Source organism: Gymnoscopelus microlampas (genome assembly GCF_963454915.1).
Source record: "Gymnoscopelus microlampas genome assembly, chromosome: 19".
In the NCBI taxonomy this organism is placed as follows: Eukaryota; Metazoa; Chordata; class Actinopteri; order Myctophiformes; family Myctophidae; genus Gymnoscopelus; species Gymnoscopelus microlampas.
In genome coordinates this window covers 32,409,006-32,436,642 of record NC_139956.1, presented here as the reverse complement: position 1 = coordinate 32,436,642, position 27,637 = coordinate 32,409,006, and the positions used below count along the sequence as shown (strand labels likewise).

The 27,637-nt window shown below is 41.9% G+C and overlaps 1 protein-coding gene across 1 annotated transcript in view; it reads right to left on the bottom strand.

The window, feature by feature from the left end:
* Positions 1-27,297, bottom strand: part of LOC311035009 (serine/threonine-protein phosphatase PP1-beta catalytic subunit) — a 37,693-nt gene extending 10,396 nt beyond the window's left edge. Inside the window, exons 1-2 of the mRNA XM_084043065.1 lie at positions 27,167-27,297; positions 527-658 (exon numbers count right to left, since the gene is read on the bottom strand). Of these exons, the coding sequence (XP_083899191.1) occupies positions 527-658; positions 27,167-27,218 (184 nt within the window). The 5' untranslated portion in view covers positions 27,219-27,297. The remainder of the gene's footprint in view (positions 1-526; positions 659-27,166) is intronic.
* Positions 27,298-27,637: the final 340 nt, after the last annotated feature.

Here is a 27,637-nt window from a genome sequence, read left to right as displayed (position 1 = left end):
AGCCAATAATTTGATGACCAGCAGCTGTTCCGCTAGGAGACACAAAGAGTCTCCTTTGTGTCTGGTCGTCAAATTATTGGCTTCGGAATGCGACAAAAACTAAAACATATCCATGAATTCAAGTCTCCATGGGGTGAGTAATCGATAGGTTTGGGGTGAATTGGGTGAACTATCCCTTTAAGTGATTTAACTGTCTGAAAATACGTATTAACATGAATCCAACACAACGCTACACATTACTAATGCTGTCAAACAAGTCTATGAAGCTATCTATGAAATCTATGAACAAGTGTAATCTGCGACACAATTTTAAACAATATGTAATGGGGTCCTTGGACTGATAAACGTTGAAGACCCCTGCTTTAGACCACTGTTTCCCAAACAGTGGGTCGAGCCCCATTTTTGGGCCGGGGACCCATTTTAATGGGTCGCGAGTTAATATCCCTTTATTGTTTCCTACTATTGTTTTTACAATTATGTATGTTTTTACAATTATTTAAATTGAGATTAGATTAAATGTACTGACCACAGATTTTGAGTGGAGCCTCCAGCTCCAAGAGGATTGGCTGGCTGAGGAAGATCTCCCGGGACTTGATGCAAAGGCCCCGCACCTCGGCCTCCGTCATCTGGACTATCTTCCCTGGTCGACATCCTCGCACTGGAGGGGGAGAGGAAAAGAGTGAGGGAGAACGTCAGATTGTTAGAAATTCTGAAATCATGTCTCTGACACATTCTAAGTCAGTGGTTCTCAAACTTGTTCAGGTCAAGGACCCCCAAAATGATATGTATTTGGCCGCGAACCCCCATCTAAAAATATGTTGTTCCAGGGACCCCCAGAAGTAAAGATTTGAGTTACAAATGTTTGCTTTAAAAATATTCATATTCAAAAGGTTTGCACAAATGTTCACGATTTTTCAAAAATAGCAGATCTGCTATTTTTGAATAGCCAAAGTATAAAAGGTTAAAGTGGTTAACATTATTGTGATGCTATATTATTATTGAGAACCAATGTTCTAAGTCACACATCATTTAACAGCCAATATATTCAAGTACACGAGCAGAAAGTCAACCTCGTATTCAACCTTGTATACAACTTTTCTTCAAAGCAAGCTCTCTCCTGCGATGCCTGCCCTGCAGTGTAGGTAAGGGGAGGCTAACAAAGGTTTGCTAACAAATCCCGGCCATTCAAAACATGTAATTTTAACGCCGTGGTGCCTTAAGAGCTTTAGCTGTCTAGAAGGGGGCTGCAGCCCATTATTCCCAAACAGTTCAGGTTAGTGTGAGTGAGGTTAGGCTTAGTAAATAGGCTAATGTGCGCCGTCTGAATGATAAGAGCGGGCCGAACAAATGCCACGGCACCGTCCAGAAGTGTGTTCGTCTGTATCTCTAGTCTGTCGCCATCTCTCTGACCCAACAATAGTTGACCAATCAGCGAACAACACACAGCTTAACTCACGCTGCTATGCCAATCACAACTCAGCTCACACTGCTCCGTAATATGTACATACAGCGAACCACATAGCTCAGCACGCTGCTATCCCAAACCATTGGTTCTACAGGTCGGGGACCCCCAGGGGTCCTTGGGGGGGTACCAGGGGGTCCCCAGCAAAATTAGTTAAAATAGTGTCACAATCATTTTAACCCCTTTTTTTGTTTTTGTTTATTCATTTGTGTTCTTTTACATACCCATAGGTAGTACAGTCATTACTGAAGCAAATAAGCAAATAAACAGAGTATCTCCAAACAGTTTAGAAAATGTAGTGGAGTAGAAGTAAAAGTACTGGAAATTGGAAACACTCCAGTAAAGAAAAAAATACCTCAAGAGTACAAGTACTTAGTTACTTTACACCACTGGCTAGTCGAGTGCACAAGGAAAGAAGCCAAGCCGTTATTATTAGACTCTTGTTATGTGTCTCTTGTTCCGTGAATAATACTCCGTAATACATTTTTTTTATTTCCCAGGAAGCGAGCCATGTTTATGTTTACCATCATAACATGCCAAACGCAGCCTTTGGGTTGAGTTTAGAAATGAACATCAAACTAAATACGGGAGACGAGGTTTAGCCAACAGCAGGACGAGACAGAAATAGCTGCAGCAGGCAAGAGTCGTTGAAGAGTCAGTTGATGAGGGGTTTTCTCTTTCGGAAGAGCGAAACGTCATGCTCTTCAAGTGGTCAGTGGTGGAAAAAGTACTCACATTTTTTACTTAAGTAGAAGTATAAATACTGCAATGTAGAAATGTTCTGTTAGGGCGCGCTCCCACCGCACTTTTATTTTACCTCTGGGGCGGAATCTGCCAATGCTTTGTCAATGCAAATGCGTGGATTCTTTGGAATTCAGTGGACGCATTGTGAGCTTGTAGATCGGCTATGTTCAAGTGGCCGAAATGTATATAGGGCTGAAGTGGTTAATGATTGTTTTGTAATAATAATCAAAATCTACAAAGTAACTAAAGTTTTCAAATCATTGTAGTGGAGTAGAAGTGAAATATTCGGATCCGAGATGTAGTGGAGTAGAAGTAAAAGCATTGGAAATTGGAAATACTCCAGTAAAGTACAAATACCTCAAAACTGTACTTAAATACAGTACTTGAGTAAATGTACTCAGTTACTTTCCACCTCTGCAGAGGAGGCATATCAATGTGAGCAGGGTTAGGGAGAAAGGAGAATGTCTCTACATGGGAGTGTTGGCCCTGTCACAGATTACAGCTGTTTTGGAAAATCATTACGTAATTACTCCGGATAGAGACAACAGGGAGCATGTTTGGAATCCTTCAAAAAAGAACCGCAACTTGGATGGTGACTGATTGAGAGATTACACAGAACAACATTGACTATTTTTAACTTCATTTTTTTACATATTTTGGCAGCAAAGTAGCTCAAAAGTAACTAGACGGCATCACGGGACAGCAGATGAATTCAAAAGGCTACAATACTGCATAATGATTATCAAGCAATAAGCAATAATCAAATACCATGCACGACTGAACAGATGTGTGCCTAACATGTCTCTAGTAGCCTAACGGGTACAGATGATGAATCAAAATGACATTGAAATGAAATTAGGTCATCCCAAAAAAAAATCACCCCGTTCCCTCCCATGTTATGAGATGTAGAAAAACACATCTAGCTCGGATTTCTTCTTTTTTTTAATGATAATGAGCTATATTCAACTGCCGGCGAACAGAACGGACGATCGCGGTAAAACAAAGTGTGTTCCGGTGGAAAAGTGTGTTCAGCGATAAGGTAAAAACGCTGGCAGTGGCGGATGAATTAATACCTGGCAGAGAATGTGTTAATGTAGAGTATATACAGAAAAGTCACTAGAGCCCAGAGGGACTACGATCAACCGAGTATAGGGTTAAGTGGCTCAGATAGCTGAAAGCAGATTGCAGATTTGCCAGAACTGAATGCAGATCAGGTTCCTGCAGCCAGGTGACTTAAGTGGCTGCAAAGACATTTCACATGCGCTGCGGACGGCCCTGTTTGGGGACATGTGCAACGTGACCCTGCTATTTCTGCCCCGGAGGCTTCAAGCGGGGATGATAAACATGCTGGCCCCCGCCCGCCCGTCTGTCTGTCTGTCTGTCATCCTCTCTCTAAAAGCCAGACGGACCCTAGTCCAGTCCTGTAAAACTGGTCGGTCTCACACGCGTGCCCCTACCTGAACACAGGTGGCTGGGCTATAGGGTAAATACTGCTGGAAATGCCCCCAAGTGCAAGTTACAACAATGACCTGGGCTGTGGTTTGAGAACTTTGAGTGCCATGACGCAGCACCTGCAAACGTGCACCCGGCTTATTTACGCACGCCCGTAGAAGGGAGGAATCGGGTGTAAGCCTTGTATTTGTTCTGGAAGCTTGGATGGCACAGCTTTTGCCTTTTAATCAATTAAATGTGTAACCACTTTAACCATTATTTTATACTTTGGCTATAAAAAAAATAGCAGATATACAAGCTAATACATAGCACGGCACTCTGTATATCTGCTGTTTTTGAAACATCATGAACATTTGAGCAAATCTTTGAATATGTATATATATTTTAAATTGTTTATTTTTTACTCAAATCTTTGCTTCTGGGGGTCCCTGGAACAAAATATTTTGAGATGGGGCAGGGGGGGGTCCACCGACAAATACATTTTGGGTGGTCCTTGACGTGAAAAAGCTTGAGAACCGCTGATATTATAGCAACATATTTTTTTTCCCCAAAGATTTAGAAGACATTTGTAGAATCCCCAGAAGCAAAGATTTGGGTTAAAATGTTTGCTTTGAAAAATAAATATATTCAAAGATTTGTACACATTTCCACGATTAAAAAAACAAAAAAGCTGATTGTAAATCTGCTATTTTTGCAATGGTTATAGCTAAAAAAAATCTAAAAAGACACGGCTATACATTCCCGCATTGAATGGGTTAAGTGGGAAAGGATCTTCAGTAAACAACAACAACAACAAAAGGACAGTTTGTACTGAAACGTGTACATGTGTGTGTGTGTGTGTGTGTGTGTGTGTGTGTGTGTGTGTGTGTGTGTGTGTGTATGTCTAAGCACGCGTACTGCCCTCCAGGAGCCATTTCACACCTCTGCTCGCCCCCCCCCGCCCTCCCTCCCTCCCAGCTGGGCGGTGACATGCTTACAGGTCCGGTCTGTTGGCTCAGCTGACGAGAGGGAGGCCTGATATATGGCAGAGGACACACACACACACACACACACAGACAGTGACACCCACAACCCCCTCTTTTAGTGACCACAACCAGCACCACAAGTCGCACCAGTCTGGGAGGATCTCCTTTCAACCATATGGACAGACTAAATGCCATGGACATACATTACACACGCCTATTTTCTCTCTCTCTCTCTCTCTATTTCTCACATGTTGTCTTAACACTCACTCTCACTCTCTCTGTACACACACACTGGATCACTCAAACATGAGTGATCCAGTGACCTTGACACCGGATCGTACCACTGAGGGGCTTGGTGGGGATGTATCCCAGCATCCTCTGGTACTGCTGCACTGCAGTGCGCTGCCAGTTTGTGTGCGTCTGTGTGTGTGTGTGTGTGTGTGTGTGTGTGTGTGTGTGTGTGTGTGTGTGTGTGTGTGTGTGTGTGTGTGTGTGTGTGTGTGTGTGTGTGTGTGTGTGTGTGTGTGTGTGTGTGTGTGTGTGTGTGTGTGTGTGTGTGTGTGTGTGTGTGTGTGTGTGTGTGTGGAGGGGGGTTACCAGAGCCTATCACCATGGCAACCAGCACAGGTCACTGCCACCCTGAAAATTGTTGAGCGTTGTCTCCGTGATGGGGGAGTGATTTGCAGACGGGTGGCATCTTCTTCCATCCATGAATGGTAAATGGTGCATTTATAAAGCGCTTTTATCCAAAGCGCTTTACATAGATTGCGCATTACATTCACCCATTCACACGCACATTCACACACCGATGGCTGAGGAAACCATGCAAGGCGCCAACCTGCTCATCGGGAGCAATTCGGGGTTCAGCGTCTTGCTCAAGGACACTTCAACACCAACTCTGGGGGAGCCCGAGCTCTACCCCTGAGCCACTGCCGCCCCCATAATCATGCAGGCGTGCATGCATGCATGCGCAATGGCATCAGGAATTTACAGGAGCCAAAGGCAAAAATGCCTCGTTTGAAATCTCAAAATCCCTCTGAGGATGTGCGGAAAAAATTGTCCCCGCTAATTCTTGCTTGAGGAAATACATATATTACTGTATATGACATTAGAATGATAGGAATGTTTTTTTTTGACATACTGTAGAGAGCGCTCTCCAGATTTGACAAAATATCTCACAGTTTTAGACACTACCAAGGAGCCACTAATGTACTCATGTACATTTAAACAGGTTTAATTACTAACGCACACCCACACGTTCAGACATACAAGGCAGCCTCTATGTGGGAGACAGTGTCACCACTGCTTGCCTACAAGGTCGGTGACTGAGAATCAGACGGATCCCTGGAACAGATGTGGAACCTCACTTTATGTAAGCTTAGTTTGAGAATAGAGAGGAGGAGGAGGGGGCAGTGGTGTAAAGTAACTAAGTACATTTACTCAAGTACTGTAATTAAGTACCATTTTGAGGTGCTTTTACTTTACTGGAGTATTTACAATTGTCAATACTTTTACTTCTACTACACTACATCTCAGAGGCAAATATTGTACTTTTACTCCACTACAATAATTTGCAAACTTTAGTCACTAGTTACTTTGCAGATATAAAGTATTACATTATAAAACATACATTAACCACTTTATCCATATTTTATACCTAGACTATTTGAAAATAGCCGATCTACAAGCTCACAACGAGGCACGCGTTGTGAGCTTGCAGATCTGCTATTTTCAAACATTTTAGTACTTTTACTTTTGGAACTTCAAGGACATTTTGATACCAATACTTTTGTACTTTTACTCAAGTAAATTCCGGACTTTTACAGAGTTACAGAGTACTTCTACATTGCATTGATACTTTTACTTTAAGTAAAACATTTGAATACTTTTTCCACCACTGAGATGGGGGGGGGGGGGGTGGGTGAGCAGGGTAGTTCCCAGCTGATTCTCATGCAGCATTGGTACTGGTCTCTCAACAGAGCCTTGCTTTAGGATTCACGCCACGTTTTCCAATTCATCTCTCCTAATTTGGCAGTGCTCTGCTGCTTTGGGAGTGTGTGTGTGCGTGTGCGTGTGTGTGCGTGTTTGAGTGTGCGTGCATGCATGTGCGTGCCTGTGTGTGTGTTTCCACAAGCTCTTGTGCTGGGTGGGATGGGGGGGAGGGGGGTGGGCTGCTGGGTCACGGTCTGACACTTTCAAACTGAACATAGCCGCCATACGTTCTCACTCACTCATCTCTCTTGCCAAAGATCACTGTATAACGCGTAACTCTCTATTTTCCATCATTCCCACTCTTCTCGTCTTGAACCTTCCACCTCTCTTTCCTTGCCCCCCCCCACCCTGTCCCTTCTCGTCATCTATTTCAGTGGTTTTCATGAAAACGTCAAGGACCCCCAAAATAATATGTATTTAGTTGCGGATATATATATATATATATATATATAAATATTTCGTTCCAGGGACCCCCCAGAAGCAAAGATTTGAGTTACAAATGTTCGCTTAAAAATATGTATATATTCAAAGATTTGCATAAGTTTTCACGATTTTTCAAAAAAATAGCAGATCTACAAGCTCATAGCGCGGCACTCGGTGCAGCGCTATGGTTAAAGTGGTTAAAAATGATCGTGCTGCTATATTAACACGTTTTGCTGGGGGGGGACCCCCCCACCCCCCCACCCAAGGACCCCCCCGGACCCCACTTTGAGAACGAACAATCTTATTTGTCTTTCAGCTGAGATCCTTTTGGCTGTGATGGAATCTTGGCTTAGCCCCCCCCCCCTTTAGTCCCACTGCCTTGCCAGTGAACCGTGGCTGGGTCTGACGTCAAGAGGGCAGCCCTCCCTCGGTACAAGGCTCTCTCCCTGGGGACGTGCTACATTCCACACAGAGTCCATGGATGCTTCCAACCTCTTCCGACCTCCAGACAGAGAGGAGTTCTCTCTCCGGGGTTGTGGAAGAGGGTCTGACTACTGCGGGCGGTCGGACGGGCGGACGGACGGACGCTCTCCAGTGGCTAACATCAGTGGTGGAAAAAGTACTTAAGTGTTAATACTGCAATGTAGAAATACTCTGTTACTTAAGTAAAAAGTCCGGGGTTCAAAATTGACTTGAGTCAAAGTACAAAGGTGTTGGTATCGAAATGTACTTAAAAAGTACCAAAAGTAGACTAATTATGCCGAGAGTTTTCAACTGTATAAATGTATACAAAATCTTTTGAAAATAGCAGATCTACAAGCTCTCAATGCGTCGCGATGCGACGCATTGAGAGCTCGTAGATCGTCTATTTTCAAATGGCCAAAATGTATATAGGGCCGAAGTGGTCGTATGTTTTGTGATAATAATCAAAATCTACAAAGTAACTAGTAGCTAAAGTTGTCAAATAATTGTAGTGGAGTAAAATTACAATATTTGCCTCTGAAATGTAGTGGGTAGAAGTAAAAGTCCTGAAAAAAATTGAAATACTCCAGTAAAGTAAAACATTTTACTTAAGTACAGTACTTGAGTAAATGTACTTAGTTACTTTACACCAGTGGCTAACACATACCAAGCGGATATCTTTAGACTACAAAGGCTCATCTGTTGTGCCTTACTACGCAAAGTAAACATACAGTGTTTTTATCCACTGGTACATGTTTGAGAGGATTCTCTGTGTGTGGCCCAGATCTGCCATTGTCTGGGTACTGGGTGGGAAGAATCACATTAACCCATTAAGGCCTGATTCTAGGTTCCGATTCTACAAAATGTCTTGTAGAAATCCTAACAGTTTTCTGAACAAACTTATGTTGCGATGTCAGTGGTCCTCAAACCTTTTCATGTCAAGGACCTCCAAAATTATAAGTATTTGCCTGTGGACCTCCATCTGAAAATATTTTGTTCCAGGGACCCCCAGAAGCAAAGATTTGAGTTACAAATGTTTGTTTGCCGCGCTATGAGCTTCTATATCTACTATTTTTGAATAGCCAAAGAAATCTTAAAATGACACAGATGCATTCCCGGTCTTAATGGATTAAGACACAGGTTAACCAAGAAGGGTTGTTTGTGTGTGTAAACACAATACAATAATGGTTGGGAAACAGCCAGTGAGTAAGGTATGATCTGGGCCTCTTTAAGCAGCTTAGAATGAGAGGAAACACAAGGTGAGCTCTGACATTTCGGAAGGGCTTCAGTACCTCAGGTTCGCTCGGGTAATTCTTCTCATTACTCTGAAACCCCACTCAAAACCCCCCAAAATAGCAGATTAAACTAGCTCAAAACAGTTTTCTGAACAAACTTATGTTGCTATATCAGTGGTTCTTAAACTTTTTTCATGTCAAGGACCCCCAAAATTAAATGCATTTGGCCTCCGACCACCATCAAAATATGTTGTTCCTTTATTTCCAATTCATATTATTTACTACTCTTTTTTATTTTATTTTATTTCAAAAAGATTTGAGTTAAAACTGTGGTTTCAAGATTTGCACAAGTGTTCAAGATTTAGCGCTCAGTGCACTCAGTGCCGCACTACGAGCTTGTAGATCTGCTATTTTTGAATAGCCAAAAGTATAAAATAATGGTTATATAGCTCAAGGGGCAACTGCTGCCTAACGGCGGGGAATTAGTGTGCAAGCCATCACTTCCAATGCCTCCTAGGGGCTGAATAATACCATGTGAAAAGAGGGTCGACGAGTTCAATGTGTTTTTCCGTTAATTTAAAAAGAGCAGGGTTCACTCAATCAAGTGTGTTGGAGCAGGGAGGAGGGGTTACAGAGAGGGGGTTGGTTGATGAAACCATATATGGATATAAGGCTCTATGGTGAGAGAGAGGGAGGAAGTACTAGTCAGGATAAAAAGTGAGGGAGCGCTTCAAGGCCGCTACAGCACGACACTAGCTGTGGCAATGCAATGCAACACACTGTCTGTCAGTGGTGTAAAGCAGAGTGTAGAAAAGAGAGTAACGACACGCTTTGATCTCGCCGCAAAGCGGGTTCCTATGGGCTATAGTTCCAAACATTGGAACTATCTCATTGAGATAGACAGAGCACTTCCGCATTCCATTCTTACAATGGGAGTCGACGCTAGTGTCAGAACTCTCTTTATGGCTCTGGTGTAAAGTAACTAAGTACATTTACTCAAGTAAATTTGAGGTATTTATTACTTTACTGGAGTATTACCAATTTCAAGTACTTTTACTTCTCCACTACATCTCAGAGGTAAATATTGTACTTTTACTCCACTAGAATTATTTAAAGATTTTGGTTACTAGTTACTTTGTAGATTTAGATTATTATTACAAAACATACATAAACAACTTCAGCGCTATATACGATTCGGCCATTTGAAAATAGCCCATCTACAAGCTCGCAATGTGTCGCATCGGCTATTTTCAATCTTTTTAATGCATTTCACACATTTGAAAACTTGTGAAATGGGACATTCTGCATAATGAGTTCTTTCTACTTTTGGTACTTTAAGTACATTTTGATGTCAATACTTTGCTACAAGTAAAAGTAAGTATTTTTTACATCGCAGTACTGACACTTTTACTTAAGTAAGAAACGTGAGTACTTTTTTTTTCCACCACTGCACACTGTGCAATGCAGCACAAGCCAGGGCTACAGGGGGGGGGGGGGGGTATGGGCCACAACAATGAAACGGCTGTCATCTGCAGCTAGCAGCAACGTCAGTCCATTCACATCAACAACAAGTAAACAGGGTGAAGTCAGCGCATCAGAATCAAGATGGGCACCAGAGAGTAGGTCAGCCTTCAGAATGTGTTGATGCTGTAGGCTGAATCAGTGTGTGTGTGGTGTCACATACCGTATTTTAACAATGGTGTGACAAATATATCAATATTATATTGATATCGTCGTGATGCGAGACCAGATATCTTCTGGGATTTTGGATGTCGTAATATTTGTGATATGGCATGAGTCTAGTCTATTCCTGGTTTTAAAGGCTGTATTGTGAACGTACCCACTTAGTTATTATAAAAAATAGGGCTTAAAGGAGTAAAGAAATTACTTGTTTTCTATCAATTACACACCCCAAGAAGCTTTGAATTCATGGAGATTTTTTTGTTTTTGTCGCATTCCTAAGCCAATAATTTGATTACTGGCTGAAAGATGCTAAATGCGAAACCGATATTCAGAACCGACTTAATCACACTCATGTAGGTTAATAATCGAGAAGCAAAGAATCAACAAAAAAAAGGCAAATAGATTTTTTCATTATCAACTAACTCAATTAGTCTGACAACTTAAACCTGTTGTATTAGACTTCGTCGTACAATGGCGGCGTACAAAAACAGTGAAAAATAGCCGATCTACAAGCTCACGCGTTGTAGAGGCTCTACAACGCGTGAGGCTTGTAGATCGGCTATTCTCACTATTTCTAAAATGATCTTAACCCATTAAGGCCTGAGGTTCCGATTCTACAAAATGTCTTCTAAATCCTAACAGTTTTCTGAAAAAGTTATGTTACTATATCAGTGGTTCTGAAACTTTTTCGTGTCAAGGACGCGCCAAAATTACATGTATTTGGCTAACCCCATCTGAAAATATTTTTTTCCAGGGACCCCCCAGGAGCAAAGATTCGGTGCCGCGCTACGAGCTTGTAGATCTGCTATTTTTGAATAGCCAACTAAATCAAAACAATTACACAGATGTGTTCCCGGTCTTAATGGGTTGAAGTCGTTCGTAATCGAGGCAAAAGTGTGAAATAGGGATATTGATTTGAAGTCCTAATCGCCCGGGACCTAGTGAGCAGCACTAAAGCAGGTGTGGTTGTTTTGGTCTGTGGTTCACACACCGCACACACACCGCCGCCATGGAGATAGATAGATAGATAGATGCCCCATCTGACCTTTTCCTTTTTAGCTCACTGCACCCCCCCCCCCCCCCCCCCCCCACCACCATTCCGTCTGGGCAGCGCTCCAACCAGCCAGCCACCCCCTACAACACTATACACTCTTCCAGACCCACTATCTTTCTGTCCATCCTTCTCTCTCTCTCTCTCCCACGCAGGTCTTGATGGAAAACAGTGACCCCCCTCCTTCCCCGCCCCCCCCCCCCCCATCTCAGTGGACTGGGAACACACAGAGTGAGTCTCTTGGTGCTGGAGAGAGAATCTTAACCCATTCAATCCGGGAATGAACGCATCTTCTCTGTCATTTTTTTTTTTAGATTTCTTTAGGCTATTCAAAATAGCAGAACTACGAGCTTGTAGATCTGCTATTTTTTGGGGGGGGAAAAAACGTGAAAATGTGTGCAAATCTTTTGAATATATATATATTTTTTAAAGCGAACATTATTTTGTGAAACATTTTGTTCCAGGGACACCCCAGAAGCAAAGATTTTAGTTACAAAAAAATATATATATACAGTATATTCAGATTTGCACACATTTTCACGATTGTTTTAAAAAATTGGCACCGAGTGCCACGCCACAAGCTTGTAGATCTGCTATTTTTGCAAAATCGTTTAAAAAAATCGTGCTAATCTTTGAAAATATATATATTGTCCCTGGAACAAAATATTTTACAAATGTTCACTTTAAAAATATGTATCCAAAGATTTACACACATTTTCACGATTTTCTTTTCAAAAATAGCAGATCTACAAGCTCGTAGCACGGCACCGAGCTTGTAGATCTGCTATTTTTGAATAGCCCAAATAAATCTTTAAAATGACACGAGAGATGCGTTCCCGGTTTGAACGGGTTAAAAGCAGAAAAGTCCCCACTTGCAATGGCATTTGTTTCTGAGCGCCCTTGCTCGTTTTCTGAGGACTTTTTGTTCGCCTTTAAGTGCCTCGAGTGAATGGCCGCCTTTGTGGAGCAAAAGAAAGAGTGAAATGGAGAGGAGAGAGAGAAATAAATAGCGGGAACAGTGACGGGAAAGGCACAAACAGAGAGAGAGAGCGAGAGAAAGAGAGAATTAACGCATTCAATCCCAGAACGCATCTACAAATGTCTTCTAAATCCTAACAGTTTTCTGAAAAAACGTATGTTGCTATAATATCAGTGGTTTCTCAAACTTTTTCATGTCAAGGACCGCCCAAAATGATATGTATTGAGTCACGGACCCCCCCCCCCCCCCATCTCAAAATATGTTGGTGCCACGCTACGAGCTTGTAGATCTGCTGTTTTTAATAGCCAAAGTATAAAACAATGGCTACAGCTAAAAATCGAAAATGACACAAATGGCGTTGAATGGCTTAATATAAGGCGGAGTGGTGGGGGAGACAGAAAAGCGAGGGAGACAGAGAGAGAGGGAGAGAAAAAGAATGAGTGTATAGTTTATTGGAAAGGCATCCCGGGGTTGAGCGAGCTCCTCTCTGTGCCATGTTTGGTGCCAGGGGGAGAGAGCGCTCCTAGCCAGACAGCCTCCGCCATTGTTTTTTTTTTTTCCTCCCCACAACAGCGTGCCACGCTATAGCACCCAGCGCACCACTAACACAGAGGCAATCCACATCACCACCAACAACAACAACAATAACAATGACGACGAGGGGCGATGGAACTCTTTACTGGTATTGTATGGGGTGGGGGTGGGGGGGGGGGGGGGGGGGTGTCATAGCTAGTGATGTAAAGTAACTATTTACTCAAGTACTGTACTTTAGTACAATTTTGAGGTACTTTTACTTTACTGGAGTGTTTCCAATTTTCAATACTTTTACTCCACTACATATCGGAGGAAAATGTTGTACTTTCACTCCACTACAATTATTTGAAAACTTTAGTTACTAGTTACTTTGCAGATATAAATTATTATATTATAAAACATACATTATTAACCACTTCAGCCCTATTTTATGCATAGGCTATTTGAAAATAGCCGATCTACAAGCTCACAACGCGTCGCGATGCGACACGTTGTGAGCTTGTAGATCTGCTATTTTCAAACATTTTAGTACTTTTGCTTTTGTTACTTTAAGTTCATTTTGATGCCAATACTTTTGTACTTTTACTCAAGTAACATTTTGAACACAGGCCTTTTACTTGTAACAGCGTATGTCTTACAGACGTGTCGTGGATTTACGAAGGCGCTCAAAAAAGGTGCCTTCATAACGACATTAACGGGATAAACGCCGTCCATTGTCTTGCCTAATTTGCCCCAGACTTGTCATGTGCCATCTACAGTTAAATTAGAGCGTTAGAGAGAGTCTCTTAACGCGGTCATGCCATATTCATTAGATATTATGTCATGTTCTCTCATCCAATTAGAATAGCCATGCCCCTTCTAATGGGCCTATGGTAAGCTTTTCTAAGTTAAGCCATTAAGACCGGGAACGCACCTGTGTAACCACTAAAACCATTATTTGATACTTTTGGCTATTCAAAAAATAGCAGATATACAAGCTCATAGCGTGGCACCGAGTGCCGCGCTATGAGCTTGTATATCTGCTATTTTTTAAAATTCGTGAAAATTCGTGAAAATCTTTGAATATATATATTTTAAAAAGCAAACATTTTTAACTCAAATCTTTGCTTCTGGGGGGTCAAAAATAGCAGATCTACAAGCTCGTTGCAAGCAAGACCAAGACACAGCTTCCTGGCAAGTTTGGGGGATAACTCCGTTTTAGGAGCTAAACAGTAACATTCATCGACGGACGCCTACTGTAACTGAGCAATACCCCCATAATACTTTATGGGTTTGTACCAGGCAGGCCAGGTAACATCACGCCGTAAAAAAATAAATAACAAAATGGCTCTTGGGGGGGGGGTTGCCACTTTCCATCGTCCCTCCCTCCCTCGGCAACCACTCCCTTGGCTTTTTTATGCATTGGAGCCGTGGTGTTGATTGTGCCACATTAAGCCTGTGGAAGGCCCGGGGGGGGGGGGGGGGGCACCTGTGAGGGCATGGGTGGGGTGGACAGAGGTCCCGTTGTTGTTGGTCAAGCTGAGGCCATGTGGGGCTTGAGCCCCCGGGCGGGCACACTGGAGAGAAATGCAAACTGGAATGGCAGCCTCTCTCCACTCCAGCTCTGCCTGGCTCTCCTGCGCGCATATATATACACCACGGCACGTTCATTTAACACATTCATTGCCAGGTATTAATTCATTAATTAATTCATCCGCCACTGCCAGCCGTTTTACCTTATTTCGAGCGGGTGCACGCGTTTTTTTGTGGGTTTGTGATGGATTTCGGATACCTATATATATATACACTGTTATCAAAATGGCTGAATATTAGATTAAAAAATAAAATATATATTTCTTTTTTATTCATTTATTATTATTATTTTGGGTGGGCAGAAAAACCAAATGGGTGGGCCCAGGCCTACCTATGCCCACTCGTGGCTACGCCCCTGCGCGGATGTAAACAAACAATGTCTCGAGTCTCTCTTCTTTCCACTGTGTAAAAAATAACATTGTAACCGCAATCGTCCGTTCTGTAGTTTATCGGCAGTTGAATATATAGCTCGTTTTCACCAAGAACGCAATCTGGGAAAAGAAATCTGAGATAAATGTATTTTTTATAAATCTGATAACATTGTAGCGGACGGGGTGAAAATGTATTGGATCACGTCATTTCCGGGTGGATCCTTCTCTCGAAGTCAAGGCATCATTGACCGGTTGGGGAAGAGCGACCTCTGGCGTAATCACTAAAAACACCAGATGACGTAATATCACGTCATTGGGAGTCACAAGAGTTGGATTTGAGATGACGTAATATTACGTCCAAGGCAGTCAAAACAATGAGAAACAGCAGGAGGCAACGTAGGCAAGTTGCCTTGACATCACTGATAATCAAAAGCTTGGAGCGCATTATTTTAAATGACCTCCTCAGTAATGTGCGTCAACATGAAATGGACCCCTTGCAGTTTGCATATAGAAAGGGGAGGGGCACTGATGACGCTCTTCTTCTTATGCTTAATAAGATCTATTATCATCTAGACCAACCAAAAAAGACACGATATGCTCGGGTACTTTTTGTAGACTTTTCTTCGGCATTTAACACGATGAGACCTCATATTTTGATGGGGAAACTGTATGACCTCGGTGTTAACACCAATATCATCAGATGGGTGGAGTCCTTCCTGACTGATCGGGTACAACATGTCAGGGTGAATAAAGCAATATCTCTCCCTATTACAACCAACACGGGGGCTCCGCAAGGGAGCGTGATCTCACCGGTATTGTTCACTCTGTACACAAGCGACTGTAGGAGTGACTCAGATAACACCTGTATCGTTAAATTTGCCGACGACACAGCTATTGTTGGTCTGATTGAGAACGATGAGATGGGCTACCGAAGAACAGTGGATGAGTTTGCTGGTTGGTGCAAGAGTAACTTCCTTCAATTGAATATTAAGAAAACTAAGGAGGTTATATTTGATTTTAGGACTAGTGCTCATGCACACCAGCAAATAGTTATTGATGGGGATGGGGTGGCGACTGTTGAGGAATACAAGTATTTGGGTACAACAATTGATTCCAAGCTGACATGGAATTCCAACACTGATGCCATCTATAAGAAAGGTCAGCAGAGGCTGCATTTTATGCGCAGACTGAGACAGTATGACGTGGAAAAAAGTGTAATGGTACTCTTCCATCGATCCTTCGTGGAGAGTGCACTGACTTTCTGTTTTGTTTCCTGGTATGGCTCATTAGTCATTATCATTGGTTAATAAGAACAAACTCCATAAAATCATCAACATATCCAGCAAGATAGCTGGGGTACGACATGAGAGTATGGCAGCAATGTATGAGACCCGGGTGCTTAGGAAGGGGAGAGCTATTGCTAGGGATAGAACGCACCCGTTATACAGTCAATACCACCTTTTACCATCAGGACGACGGTACACAGTGCCAATGTTGCAGGCTAGGGCTTCAAGATCATTTGTCCCTACAAGTATAGGACTCCTGAACAAACAGGCCCCATCTCAGTTCTGTGCATAAAATGAAATGTAATGTGAGGCCTCTTGAACCATGACTGGTTGCCTTGTCTACTTGTATGTATTTTGTAATTATGTTGTGTGTTTGTGATTTTTTGTATCCTGATGGCTGCTTGGCACAAAATGAATTTCCGCAAGGACAAATAAAGTATCTATCTATCTATCTAAGTTCAGTGGAACGGTTAAACAATCATTAGAAAACAAGATATTTAAAAAAATATTATACCAGGTTGCTTATTTCTCTCACTAAAATGGCAACGTTGAAAGGCCAAATGAGGAACAGCGCCACAGTTCATGGAGATGCATACAGTGGCCGAACACAGTATTGCGGGTTGTCTTTAGATCCCATATTCTGCGAGGACATTGAGCCCTCATTGGCTAAAGGACCAGCCAATGACGAAAAAGTCACGACTAGCAAACAAGTCAGGACTAGCGAGGGTAGATATAGACCAGGTTTGGCAACCTGTTAAAAACTGGGGGGAAAAAGACAGCTGTACCACAGCCATGAAATCACAGTTCTTTGATAAGGCAGCTGTCAGCTGAACACTGAGAAATCTAGGGGGATAAATGTTGATTGCCATTATGAACTAACACAGCGTCATCGTCACTGTGTGAGTGTCTCTCCAGAGTCCATAAATCATACCGTGGGCCCAGGGAGACAGGACAAGATGAGTTGAGCTAACCAGAAGCTCTGACATGGTCATGATAACACAGAGACAGTGTCATATGAACAGTACATTCCACTAGGCTGATGTTATAGTTGATTACACAACACAGACGTGCGTAGCCTGGCTAAGCCCAGTGTCTCTGGGACCACCGATCTAAAGATCGCTAGATATGATTCGAGTCATATCTGCATATATCTGACTATGTAACCGGATTAGAGAATAACTTAACCTGGTGCAGGAAGTAGGAAGTATTCACATAGAACAGTGGTTCTCAACCAGTGGTCCGGGGACCACCAGTGGTCCTTGAGGGGGTTCCAGGTGGTCCCCAGCTAAATGATGGAGTTGGTACCCAAATGGACCCTTATAGATCTTTAACTCTTGAGAGCGTAAAATGAAACCAAATGGACCCGTAAGGGTCCATTTGGTTTCATTTTACGCTCTCAAAAGTTAAATTATTGTTAAACATCAGCATTACTTGATTAAATAATTGTTATTTTGATCAGCGTTTGCCTGTTATCTCTCCTATTGGTACCAACATCAATACAGCATGGAAATGTGGACAAAATCGCATCCAACAATAGCAAAGGTTCTGGGTCTGAGAGGCTAAATCTCATCAAATGGTGGTCCGTGGCTCAAATGCCGAATAAATAATGGGCCTCGACATGAAAAAGGTTGAAAACCACTGACACAGAACATGCCAAGTGGAGCAACGATGAAATGTTAGGGCCCTACCAAATTGAAGTGAACACCCTTAAGTTCTTACAAAATTAGGAATCTCAGTTTTAACCAAAATATAGTATAAACGGTTCCTGCCATAAATAGCCATCCCAATTAAACAGTGTATTTGCATGTGCGTAGAATGATGCACCCAGTGACAAAAGAAACCTGAATACACATGACCAGGTACTTAACACACCAGTCAGCAGCGAGTAAAGCAGGTGCGATTGGGTTGAAAGCAAGCGGTGTTGTCAGTAGATCAGTTGATCAGGTAGGTCTGTCTGTCACCCGAGGCAGAACAACTGCTGAGTGCTGACCCCTCACCTGTCAACAAACAACTGCAGAGCAACACAGTCCGTTCAGTACGTGTCTGTCTGTCTGTCTGTCTGTCTGTCTGTCTGTCTGCCTGTCTGCATGATAAACACAAAGTTTGAACGTTTTCTATGGATGACTGTCACATAACAATACGTACAAATAAGGGGAAGACAAGGCAATAAATGGGCCAATTAGAATTTCAATTGGCCTGCATCTGGACAGCCATCTTGACTAGTAAAAAAAGCATTACAATTATTATTATTATTATTATTATTATTATCATCATTAGGCTATATTATTACTATTATTATTATATTATATAAGTGACATTTCAATATGAAAATGTATAACAATCATGTAGAAAATGTATAACAATCCCATTTCATCATTTCAAAAAAGAAAACGACCACATTGACTGGATAGTTGTCAGTGAATAATGAATATGCGTTGGCTTACTGAATACATAGACTATACTGTCCTCCTGTGACACCCTCACAACCACACAAACCCCTTCGTCAGAGTAGACTACAATAATGGCATGGCATAAAAGACATTGCCCGTTTTGTTGAGGCAGTACCAGTGTGGAGGAAAAAAAAAAGAAAACTAACCGAAAATGAACTGCAAATTTTGCGAGGAATCTGGGACGTTCAATGGACAGAGGGCGCGACGACATTAAAGAACAAGTTTGCACTTGTGAGGCGCTTGGGTGGCGCAGTGGTAAAGTCACTGCCCACCACCACGGAGGCTGTGGGTTCGAATCCACCGTGGTGCATCCGGCTTTGTCGAGCGTCTACACGAACACAATTGGCCCGTGTTCGGGGGAGGGAAGCCGGGCGGGGAGGATGATAATGGTCATTGTTGCACGTACTCCTACGGGCTGGGGCGGCACCTGTCAGCGGGGAGTGTTGGGCGGGAGGAGTAGGACGAAGGCTCTACGTCCTCCTGGTGGGGGCTCCTCACTGGCAGTTGAGTCAGTAGGATACGACAGCAGTGACAACACAGAAATGTGTGTGGGGTGGAATGAATTGGCATAACGACTAAATTGGGGAGAAAAAGAGGTAAAAAAGAATTGGCTACTCTAATTCTTTTTTCCCTCTTTTTATTCAATGCAACAGCAAAAAGCAATGATGGAGCACTGTGAAAACAGATGCACTTACATCACAGCTCAAAGTTGGGTAGGACATCCCATGTAGTCAAAGTGACTTACTTGGCATCATCATTGGTGAAACAAAGAAATAAGCAGACAGATTAGAACTTGAACACTGTAATTCTTAAGCAAAACAAAGTATTTGAGAGTTCTTCTCTTGGAGAAAATCCAGACCTGAAAGTCATTTTCTGTTCACTAAAAGAGCTGGAGAAATGCATAGACCCCTGTCACTGAACAGACACTCTATACCAGTGGTTCTCAAACAGTGGTCCGGGGACCACCAGTGGTCCTTGAGGGGGTTCCAGGGGGTCCCCAGACAAATTAATAGTTAGGAACCCAATTGACCTGTTACGGTCTGTAACTCTGAGAGTGTACAAATGGAACCAAATGGACCCTTACGGGTCCATTTGGTTCCATTTGTACACTCTCAGAGTTAAATGAATACTGATGATGATGCTACTACAGTGTAGATTGGGACCCCCAAGAAATCAAAATGGTTGAGTCCCTGGCATATCTTTTCAAATGGGGGTCCCTGGGCTAATATGTGTCAATGTGGGGGTCCTTGACACGAAAAAGGTTGAAAACCACTGCTCTATACCATGCCAAGCACCCCTTAGCCGAGAGAGAGAGATGAAGCAGAAGTAAAGTACTTGAGTATATGTACTTAGTTACTTTACACCACTGGGTGTGTGTCAGCCCGGGCAGCAGATAAGACAGTTTGCTGGCTCAGTGCTGGGCTGACCCTCACCTGTCAACCCCGTCATCGTCAACAAACAACTGCAGAGCAACACAGTCACTCCATCTGTAAAGTACGTGTCTGTCTGTCTGTCTGTCTGTCTGTCTGTCTGTCTGTCTGTCTGTCTGTCTGTCTGCCTGCCTGTATTTGCATGTGATGCGAATGCCAGTGGTGGAAAGTAACTAAGTACATTTACTCAAGTACTGTACTTAACTCATTCCCTGCCAAAAACGTAAAAAACGTAATAAAAAAAGAAAAAAAAGAAAATTGACCCAAAGGATCAAACCAAGGAGATATGATTTTTCGAAGATCTAGACTCCCATCCGCTTCCTTGTTAACTTAAAACTTAAACATTCTGTATCTCGGTATTTTCAATACTTTTACTTCTACTCCACTACAACTCAGAGGCAAATATTGTACCATTACTCCACTACAATTATTTGAAGTTACTTTGTAGATTTTGATTATTATTACAAAACATAACATTTTATACATTGGAAAACCTGTGAAATGGGACATTCTGCGTAACAAGTACTCTTACTTTTGACATTTTAAGAACATTTTGATACCAATACTTTTACTCAAGTAAATTTAGCATTCCGAACTTTTACTCGTAACAGAGTATTTCTACATTGCCGTATTACTTAAGCAAAATATTTGGGTACTCTTTCCACCACTGTCGAAAGCCATCATCTGTGCTGCACGTGCATGACAAACAGAAAGTGTGAACGCTGTTACACGGGTCGACTGTCACATATAACGGCACATACAAACAAGTAGGGGGGTAAACAAAATGTAAGACAGACAGAATTGCACGTCTACTGTATACGCACGCAGGGGCCATTCTGAAACTCTTTCCTCCCTCTGCGTGTGTCACCGAAAGGGTAGGTAATTACTACCAGGGACAGCTGCGCCTGTTGACATTTAATGGGAGATCAGAGAGCTCAGTGTGTGTGTGTGTGTGTGTGTGTGTGTGTGTGTGTGTGTGTGTGTGTGTGTGTGTGTGTGTGTGTGTGTGTGTGTGTGTGTGTGTGTGTGTGTGTGTGTGTGTGTGCGCGCACGCATGCGTGTGTGTGGCACCAATAGAGAGCAGTCAGAGATGAACGAGACCCCTGCCCCAGGAGTAAGGAGACCCTGTGCTTTGCCATCCTAGGGGTAATGGGAACGTCCCCAGAATTGCTTTTGACAGAGAAACAACTTGACAGGGCACAAGAGCACAAAAGTATGACCCAGGAGAGTTGTCTTAAGTAGTGACAACATAAGCCATGGAGAGAATCTCGTGAGGCCAGAGAGTTTGGGAATGAAAGGAAACCACAGTGTGTCCATCCATGTTCAGAATGATGGGTGGATTCCTGTCCTGGTGAAAGACCCAGTGCAGGCTCTATAATGAGGAACCGAAGGTCCAGAATCTTGTTTGTTTGTTTGTTTGTTTGTTTGTTTGTTTGTTTGTTTGTTTGTTTGTTTGTTTGTCTGTCTGTCTGTCTGTCTGTCTGTCTGTCTGTCTGTCTGTCTGTCTGTCTGTCTGTCTGTCTGTCTGTCTGTCTGTCTGTCTGTCTGTCTGTCTGTCTGTCTGTCTGTCTGTCTGTCTGTCTGTCTGTCTGTCTGTCTGTCTGTCTGTCTGTCTGTGTGTGTGTGTGTGTGTGTGTGTGTGTGTGTGTGTGTGCCTGTCTGTCTACTCTATGTTGACCAGATGTCCTGGTTTGATTGTGGGATTGTCCCCGTTTCAAACTGGGTGTCCTGACAAATCATTTGTAAAACACTAAAATGTTTCGCTTTTCAACATTCAGAACCGAATTGTCCCAGTTTCCAGAGCGCTTACATACAGTAGACATTTGCCATGTTCTTTTCTGTTGAAAGGTGCAATCATTAGGTGTGCAAAGTAAGCAGTAGTAAGCACTAGAATGATTAAAAGTGAAAAGAAAAAGCAGAAAATAGCAGATTTACAAGCTAGATCAACATTTTTTGCTACTTTTTGAAATAGGGCTTAAGTGTCCTGGTTTTGGTGTTTGAAAATACGGTATGGTCACCCTAGTCTCTCCAGCAATGAGCCAACCTGCACCCCTCTTTTTGGCTTGATCGCTGACAGTTTACTGCCAGGGCTGGGGAAAGTTAAATCTAGCTACAGACATAGCAAGAGTGGACGAGGAGCATAGTATGCATACTGTATGTACACAGAACACATCTGGAAGCCTTTTAAGGTCAGATCCTGCCAAAACAACACAGTGAAGGTTTCCTCAGCAAGCAGGCAACTACGCAGCCAAACTAGCTAGCTGGCATGTCTTAGCTCAGGATGTGGCCACGAATGCCAGTAGCACTGGATTGATAATGAGCTAGCGATAACTCGCATCAGATGAGTGAACGCTTACAAAATAGTTTGTGTAGCTCAATCCGCTGACAATTACAGTAAGTGTACGTCATTGACATATCCACACTGTCTGTTGCAGTGGTGAAAAAAGTACTCACAGTCCGGAATTCAAAATTTACTTGAGCAAAAGTAATGGTATCAAAATGTACTTAAGTACCAGAAGTAAAAGTACTCACTGTTGGAGCCAAAATGCCTTTATATTTATTTTGTTTGTTATATTTAAATGAATGATGTGGCCTTGGTGATAATGACATTAATGTCTTCTTAAATCACAGTGTGTGGCCCTAATATCTACCTCATGTTGCAGAGGTGTGGCATTATTAGTCACCATGACAACCACCACAGGAGAGGTGTGGCATGGTCAGTAGCCATGGCAACCACCACAGGGGGTGGTTACCCATTTATACCTGGTTGGTGGGTGATTGTGTCCAGGTGGCAATGGGGAAAAGCCACACAGTTTTTGACCGTGTTTCATGTGCTGTACAGGTCGGCATTCAATGCTTCTGTCTGAGTATTGTGTATCTATGATTTATGGCCAATAAATGGATTGACATATCCGAAAATATACAACAGCTCTGGACATTGAATTCATCATGCACGCGTCTAACTAAACTCAACCCAGTTGCCCCTCGCAGTAGGCTTAAAGGTAAAGGCTCTACACTCACTATGCAGAATTTCCCATTTCACAAGTTTTCAAATGTATAAAAATCTTTTGAAAATAGCAGATCTACAATCTACTTGTAGATTGTAGATTGCCGATCTACTTGTAGATCGGCTATTTTCAAACGGCCGAAATGTAAATAGGGTGAAGTGGTTAATGTATGTTTTGTAATAATAATCAAAATCTACAAAGTAACTAAAGTTTTCAAATACTTGTAGTGGATCCGAGATGTAGCGGAGTAGAAGTAAAAGCATGGGAAACTGGAAAGACTCAAGTAAAGTACAAATACCTCAAAATTGTACTTAAGTACAGTACTTGAGTAAATGTACTTAGTTACTTTACACCATTGTTTTTTTCATCACGGTCCTGTTTTTGTGCGTGTAACTGGATCCAGTTTTCGAATACATCCGTGCCTGTGTGTGTGTGTGTGTGTGTACATGCGTTTGTTTGCGACCGCCGATCAATAATGTTTGTTTTTGCCACTGTCTGAACCAGTCCACGTTTACTCAAGGCACAGAGGGACCACTGTCTTCTTTGTGCTCTGTTTGTGTTTGATTTGTACCAGAGAGGAGGACGTGTATATAGAGAGAAATCACTTAACCCATATTTAGCCTTATCAGCTGCCTCCTACATCACCCGTTGTGACCTGCTAAGCCACACAAAAATTGGGTTCAACGGTAACAGACTTGCAGCTAAAGTAATAAAGTCTCTCTTGTGTAGTGTTACATGTGTCAGTGTAAACTGTAATTAAAGCAGTGGAGCCGAGCTTGTTCTTCTTCAACAAAGTTTAACGTGTCATCCCTAATTTGGGCGTCATGTCCAGGGGTTGACACTATGGGTCTCAGAGTACAGGTCATGTTGTACTTGCCCGAAAAGCATTATAAAATGATAGGTAAAGAATTGCGCTTGTAGAGCGCAAAGTTGTACTTATTATGCACACAATACAATATATAATTGTATATATAGGGCTGAAGTGGTTAGTGTATGTTTTGTAATAACTCAAGTTTTCAAATAATTGTAGTGGAGTAAAAAAGTACAATATTTGCCTCTGAGATGTAGTGGAGTAGAAGTAAAAGTACTGAAATTGGAAATGCTCCAGTAAAGTAAAAAAAACAAAACAACAACACACACTTGTACTTATAAGTACAGTACTTCAGCATGTACTTAGTTACTTTACACCACTGGCGAACAGTCACTTTGAAAAAACGGAATGAGTGCAACTGCTAGTTGCAAAAAAGGTAGCATTGTTCTTCATAAATAGCCTATACAGTATTTAATGAAGACTGAATGCACTTGCCCGTCGGGCAACCAGTAAGCAAACTCGCCCGAATATTTTATTTACTTGCCACGGGCAGTCGGGCAAACGTTAAGTGTCGACCCCCTGTCATAGGCAAAAATGCTCAAAATGTTCAAAAATAGCAATCTTTCAATGCTTTGCAATGCGAAGTAAAAAGCATTCTGAAATAGGGCTTAAGTGATTTAAGACGATTAAGTGAGCCCATCTCCTGACCTTACCTCATATGGAAAACATGCCAAGATTTCAATTCTCTGTTGGCCAGCCGAGTCAGACAAAACACATCATCCCATTCAATCCCGGAACGCATCCGTGTCATTTTAGATTTTAGCTACAGCCATTACTTCTTTTAAATCTTTGAATACACATATATATTTTTGTAACAACATTTTTAACTCAAATCTTTTCTTCTGGGGGGTCCCTGGAACAACATATTTTGATGGGGATCAGCGGACAAAAACACATCATTTTGGGGGTCCTTGACAAGAAAAGGTTTGAGAACCACTGATATAGCAACAATTGTTTTTCAGAAGACATTTGTTGAGACATTTGACAGTTAAAAATATCCGCTTTAAAAATATATATATATATATTCAAAGATTTGCACACATTTTCACGATTTTTTTCAAAAATAGCAGATCTACAAGCTTGTATCACAGCACTCTGTGCCGCGATACAAGCTTGCAGATCTGCTATTTTTGAATAGCCAAAGAAAATCTAAAATGACAGAGATGCGTTCCCGGTCTTAATGGGTTAAGACAAGTGAAGTGCTTCCATTGAGAAGGAGTACAAGCTAAAAGTGGGAACCTTCATGATGATGATGATGCCACCAATGATAAGGTCATCATTACATAATCTCATGACCTGTCTGTTGCCTGGGGGCCAATAGATGACACTGGCATTTCTTTGCACAATGCAAAATAAAACAACGACAGTTACACAAAAGGCTTCATTATGTTTTAACACACCATGGTATGACTATACTATAGAGCCATGATAAATGTACTGGGGGCAAATGAAAGACAAAAACAAACACAAAAAAAGGGGGGGGGAGGTTCACAATGTCTCATATCAAAGGGGGTACAGGCGGGGGGAAAAAAAAACATTCACCACCCAGTTGTCCCCAGACTGCTAAAATTAAACGTACTACTTTTACTGTAACCATTATCACTTTCAAGTGAAAGTCTCCAAAAGCATGCATTTTATACTGTGTCTGTGTGTGTGTGTGTGTGTGTGTGTGTGTGTGTGTGTGTGTGTGTGTGTGTGTGTGTGTGTGTGTGTGTGTGTGTGTGTGTGTGTGTGTGTGTGTGTGTGTATATATATATATATATATATATATATATATATATATATATATATATATATATATGTGTGTATATATATATATATATATGTGTGTATATATATATATATATATATATAGCAGATCGACAAGCTCATAGGGCGACACTCGGTGCCGCACTATGAGCTTATATATCTGCTATTTTTGAATAGCCAAATAAATCTAAAAATGACACAGACTATTTCCTGGTCTAAATGGGTTAAAAAAAAAAAGGTCCCACCAAAAGTTACTTATTATTATGTAAAAGCAGCCCCTAGCATTTACTGCTGATGGTGTGTGTGTGTGTGTGTGTGTGTGTGTGTGTGTGTGTGTGTGTGTGTGTGTGTGTGTGTGTGTGTGTGTGTGTGTGTGTGTGTGTGTGTGTGTGTGTGTGTGTGTGTGTGTGTGTGTGTGGGGGGCAAATGTTCCACCAACTTCCATCCCAACAAACAAAGTAAAAGTTATAATAAATAACAGATCGAATCTATTTGTGGTTTTCTTTTCGTTTTTAAATGGCCATAGTTAATGGTTTATGTATGTATTAAGTATTATTGTTAAATAGCCTAATAAGGGCAGCCAGCCAAAAGATCCTCATTCCACACAATACAATGGTGTGGTTTGAGGAGACAATTCATTCCACTCCCAAACATAGGCAGTACCGTCTGCTACTTTACCAGTCCAGCCACTTAACACACTACATCCGTTATTACATGTTAACAGTGGTAGGGAAAAAGTACTCACATTCTTTACTCAAGTAAAAGTATCAATACTGCAATGTAGGCATACTCTACAAAGTAAAAGTCCGGAATTCTACATTTATGAGAAAAAGATACAAAAGTATTGTCATGAAAATGTACTTAAAAAAGTACCAGAAGTACTCTTTATGCAGAATGTCCCGTTTCACAAGTTTTCAAATGTTTACAAATCTTTTGAAAAATCTACAATTGGCTATTTTTAAATGGCCGAAATGTATATTATAGGATTGCAGTGGTTAATGTATGTTTGGTAATAACAATCAAAATCTACAAAAGTAACTAGTAACTAAAGTTTCCAAGTAATTGTAGTGGAGTAAAAAAAACACAATATTTTCCTCTGAGATGTAGTGGAATAGAAGTAAAAGTACTGAAATTGGAAATGCTCCAGTAAAGTAAAAAAAAACAACAACAACAAAAACAACAACTCATAATTGTACTTCATCAGTACATGTACTTAGTTACTTTACACCACTGATAATCAACAGACACTAGTTGAGGCAAAGCAAAAGGTGTGCCTGGTATTATCAGTGAAGGGAACAGATCCTACAGACTACTGTCTGATCTCCTAACACCAGGCGACACCAAAAGCCAGACAGTTTTTGTCGCCCAAGTCGCGACAACATGTTTAAAGACAAGAAGTTCCTCCTCTCTAACATGTTATGTTTTAGAGGAAAGTGTATAAACTCACCCTCCAGAAGCCTGGAAATCAGCGAGTCCACGTCCAACTCCCCCTCCGCCATTAGTGTAGTTAAAGCTGTTCTGTTTCTGTTGTAACTGCTGCTCTCTCAGCGCAACACTGTCTGACTACCCAGTGTTGCCAGGTTGTGTGAGACAAATAAGCAACTAAAGCAACTTTGCAGGCCAGTGGTTCTCCTCAAACTTTTTCATGTCAAGATTGATACATGTATTTGGCCGCGGACCCCCATCTGAAAATATGTCGTGCCAGGGACCCCCAGACGCATAGATTTGTGTTAAAAATGTTCACTAAATGCTCACGAGTTTTGAAAAATAGCAGATCTACAAGCTCATAGTGTGGCACTTGGTGCAGCGCTATGAGCTTGTATATCTACTATTTTTGAATGGCCAAAGTATAAAAGGTTAAAATGGATAAAATGATTGTGATGCTACATTGACTACTTTTGCTGGGGACCCCCGGCCC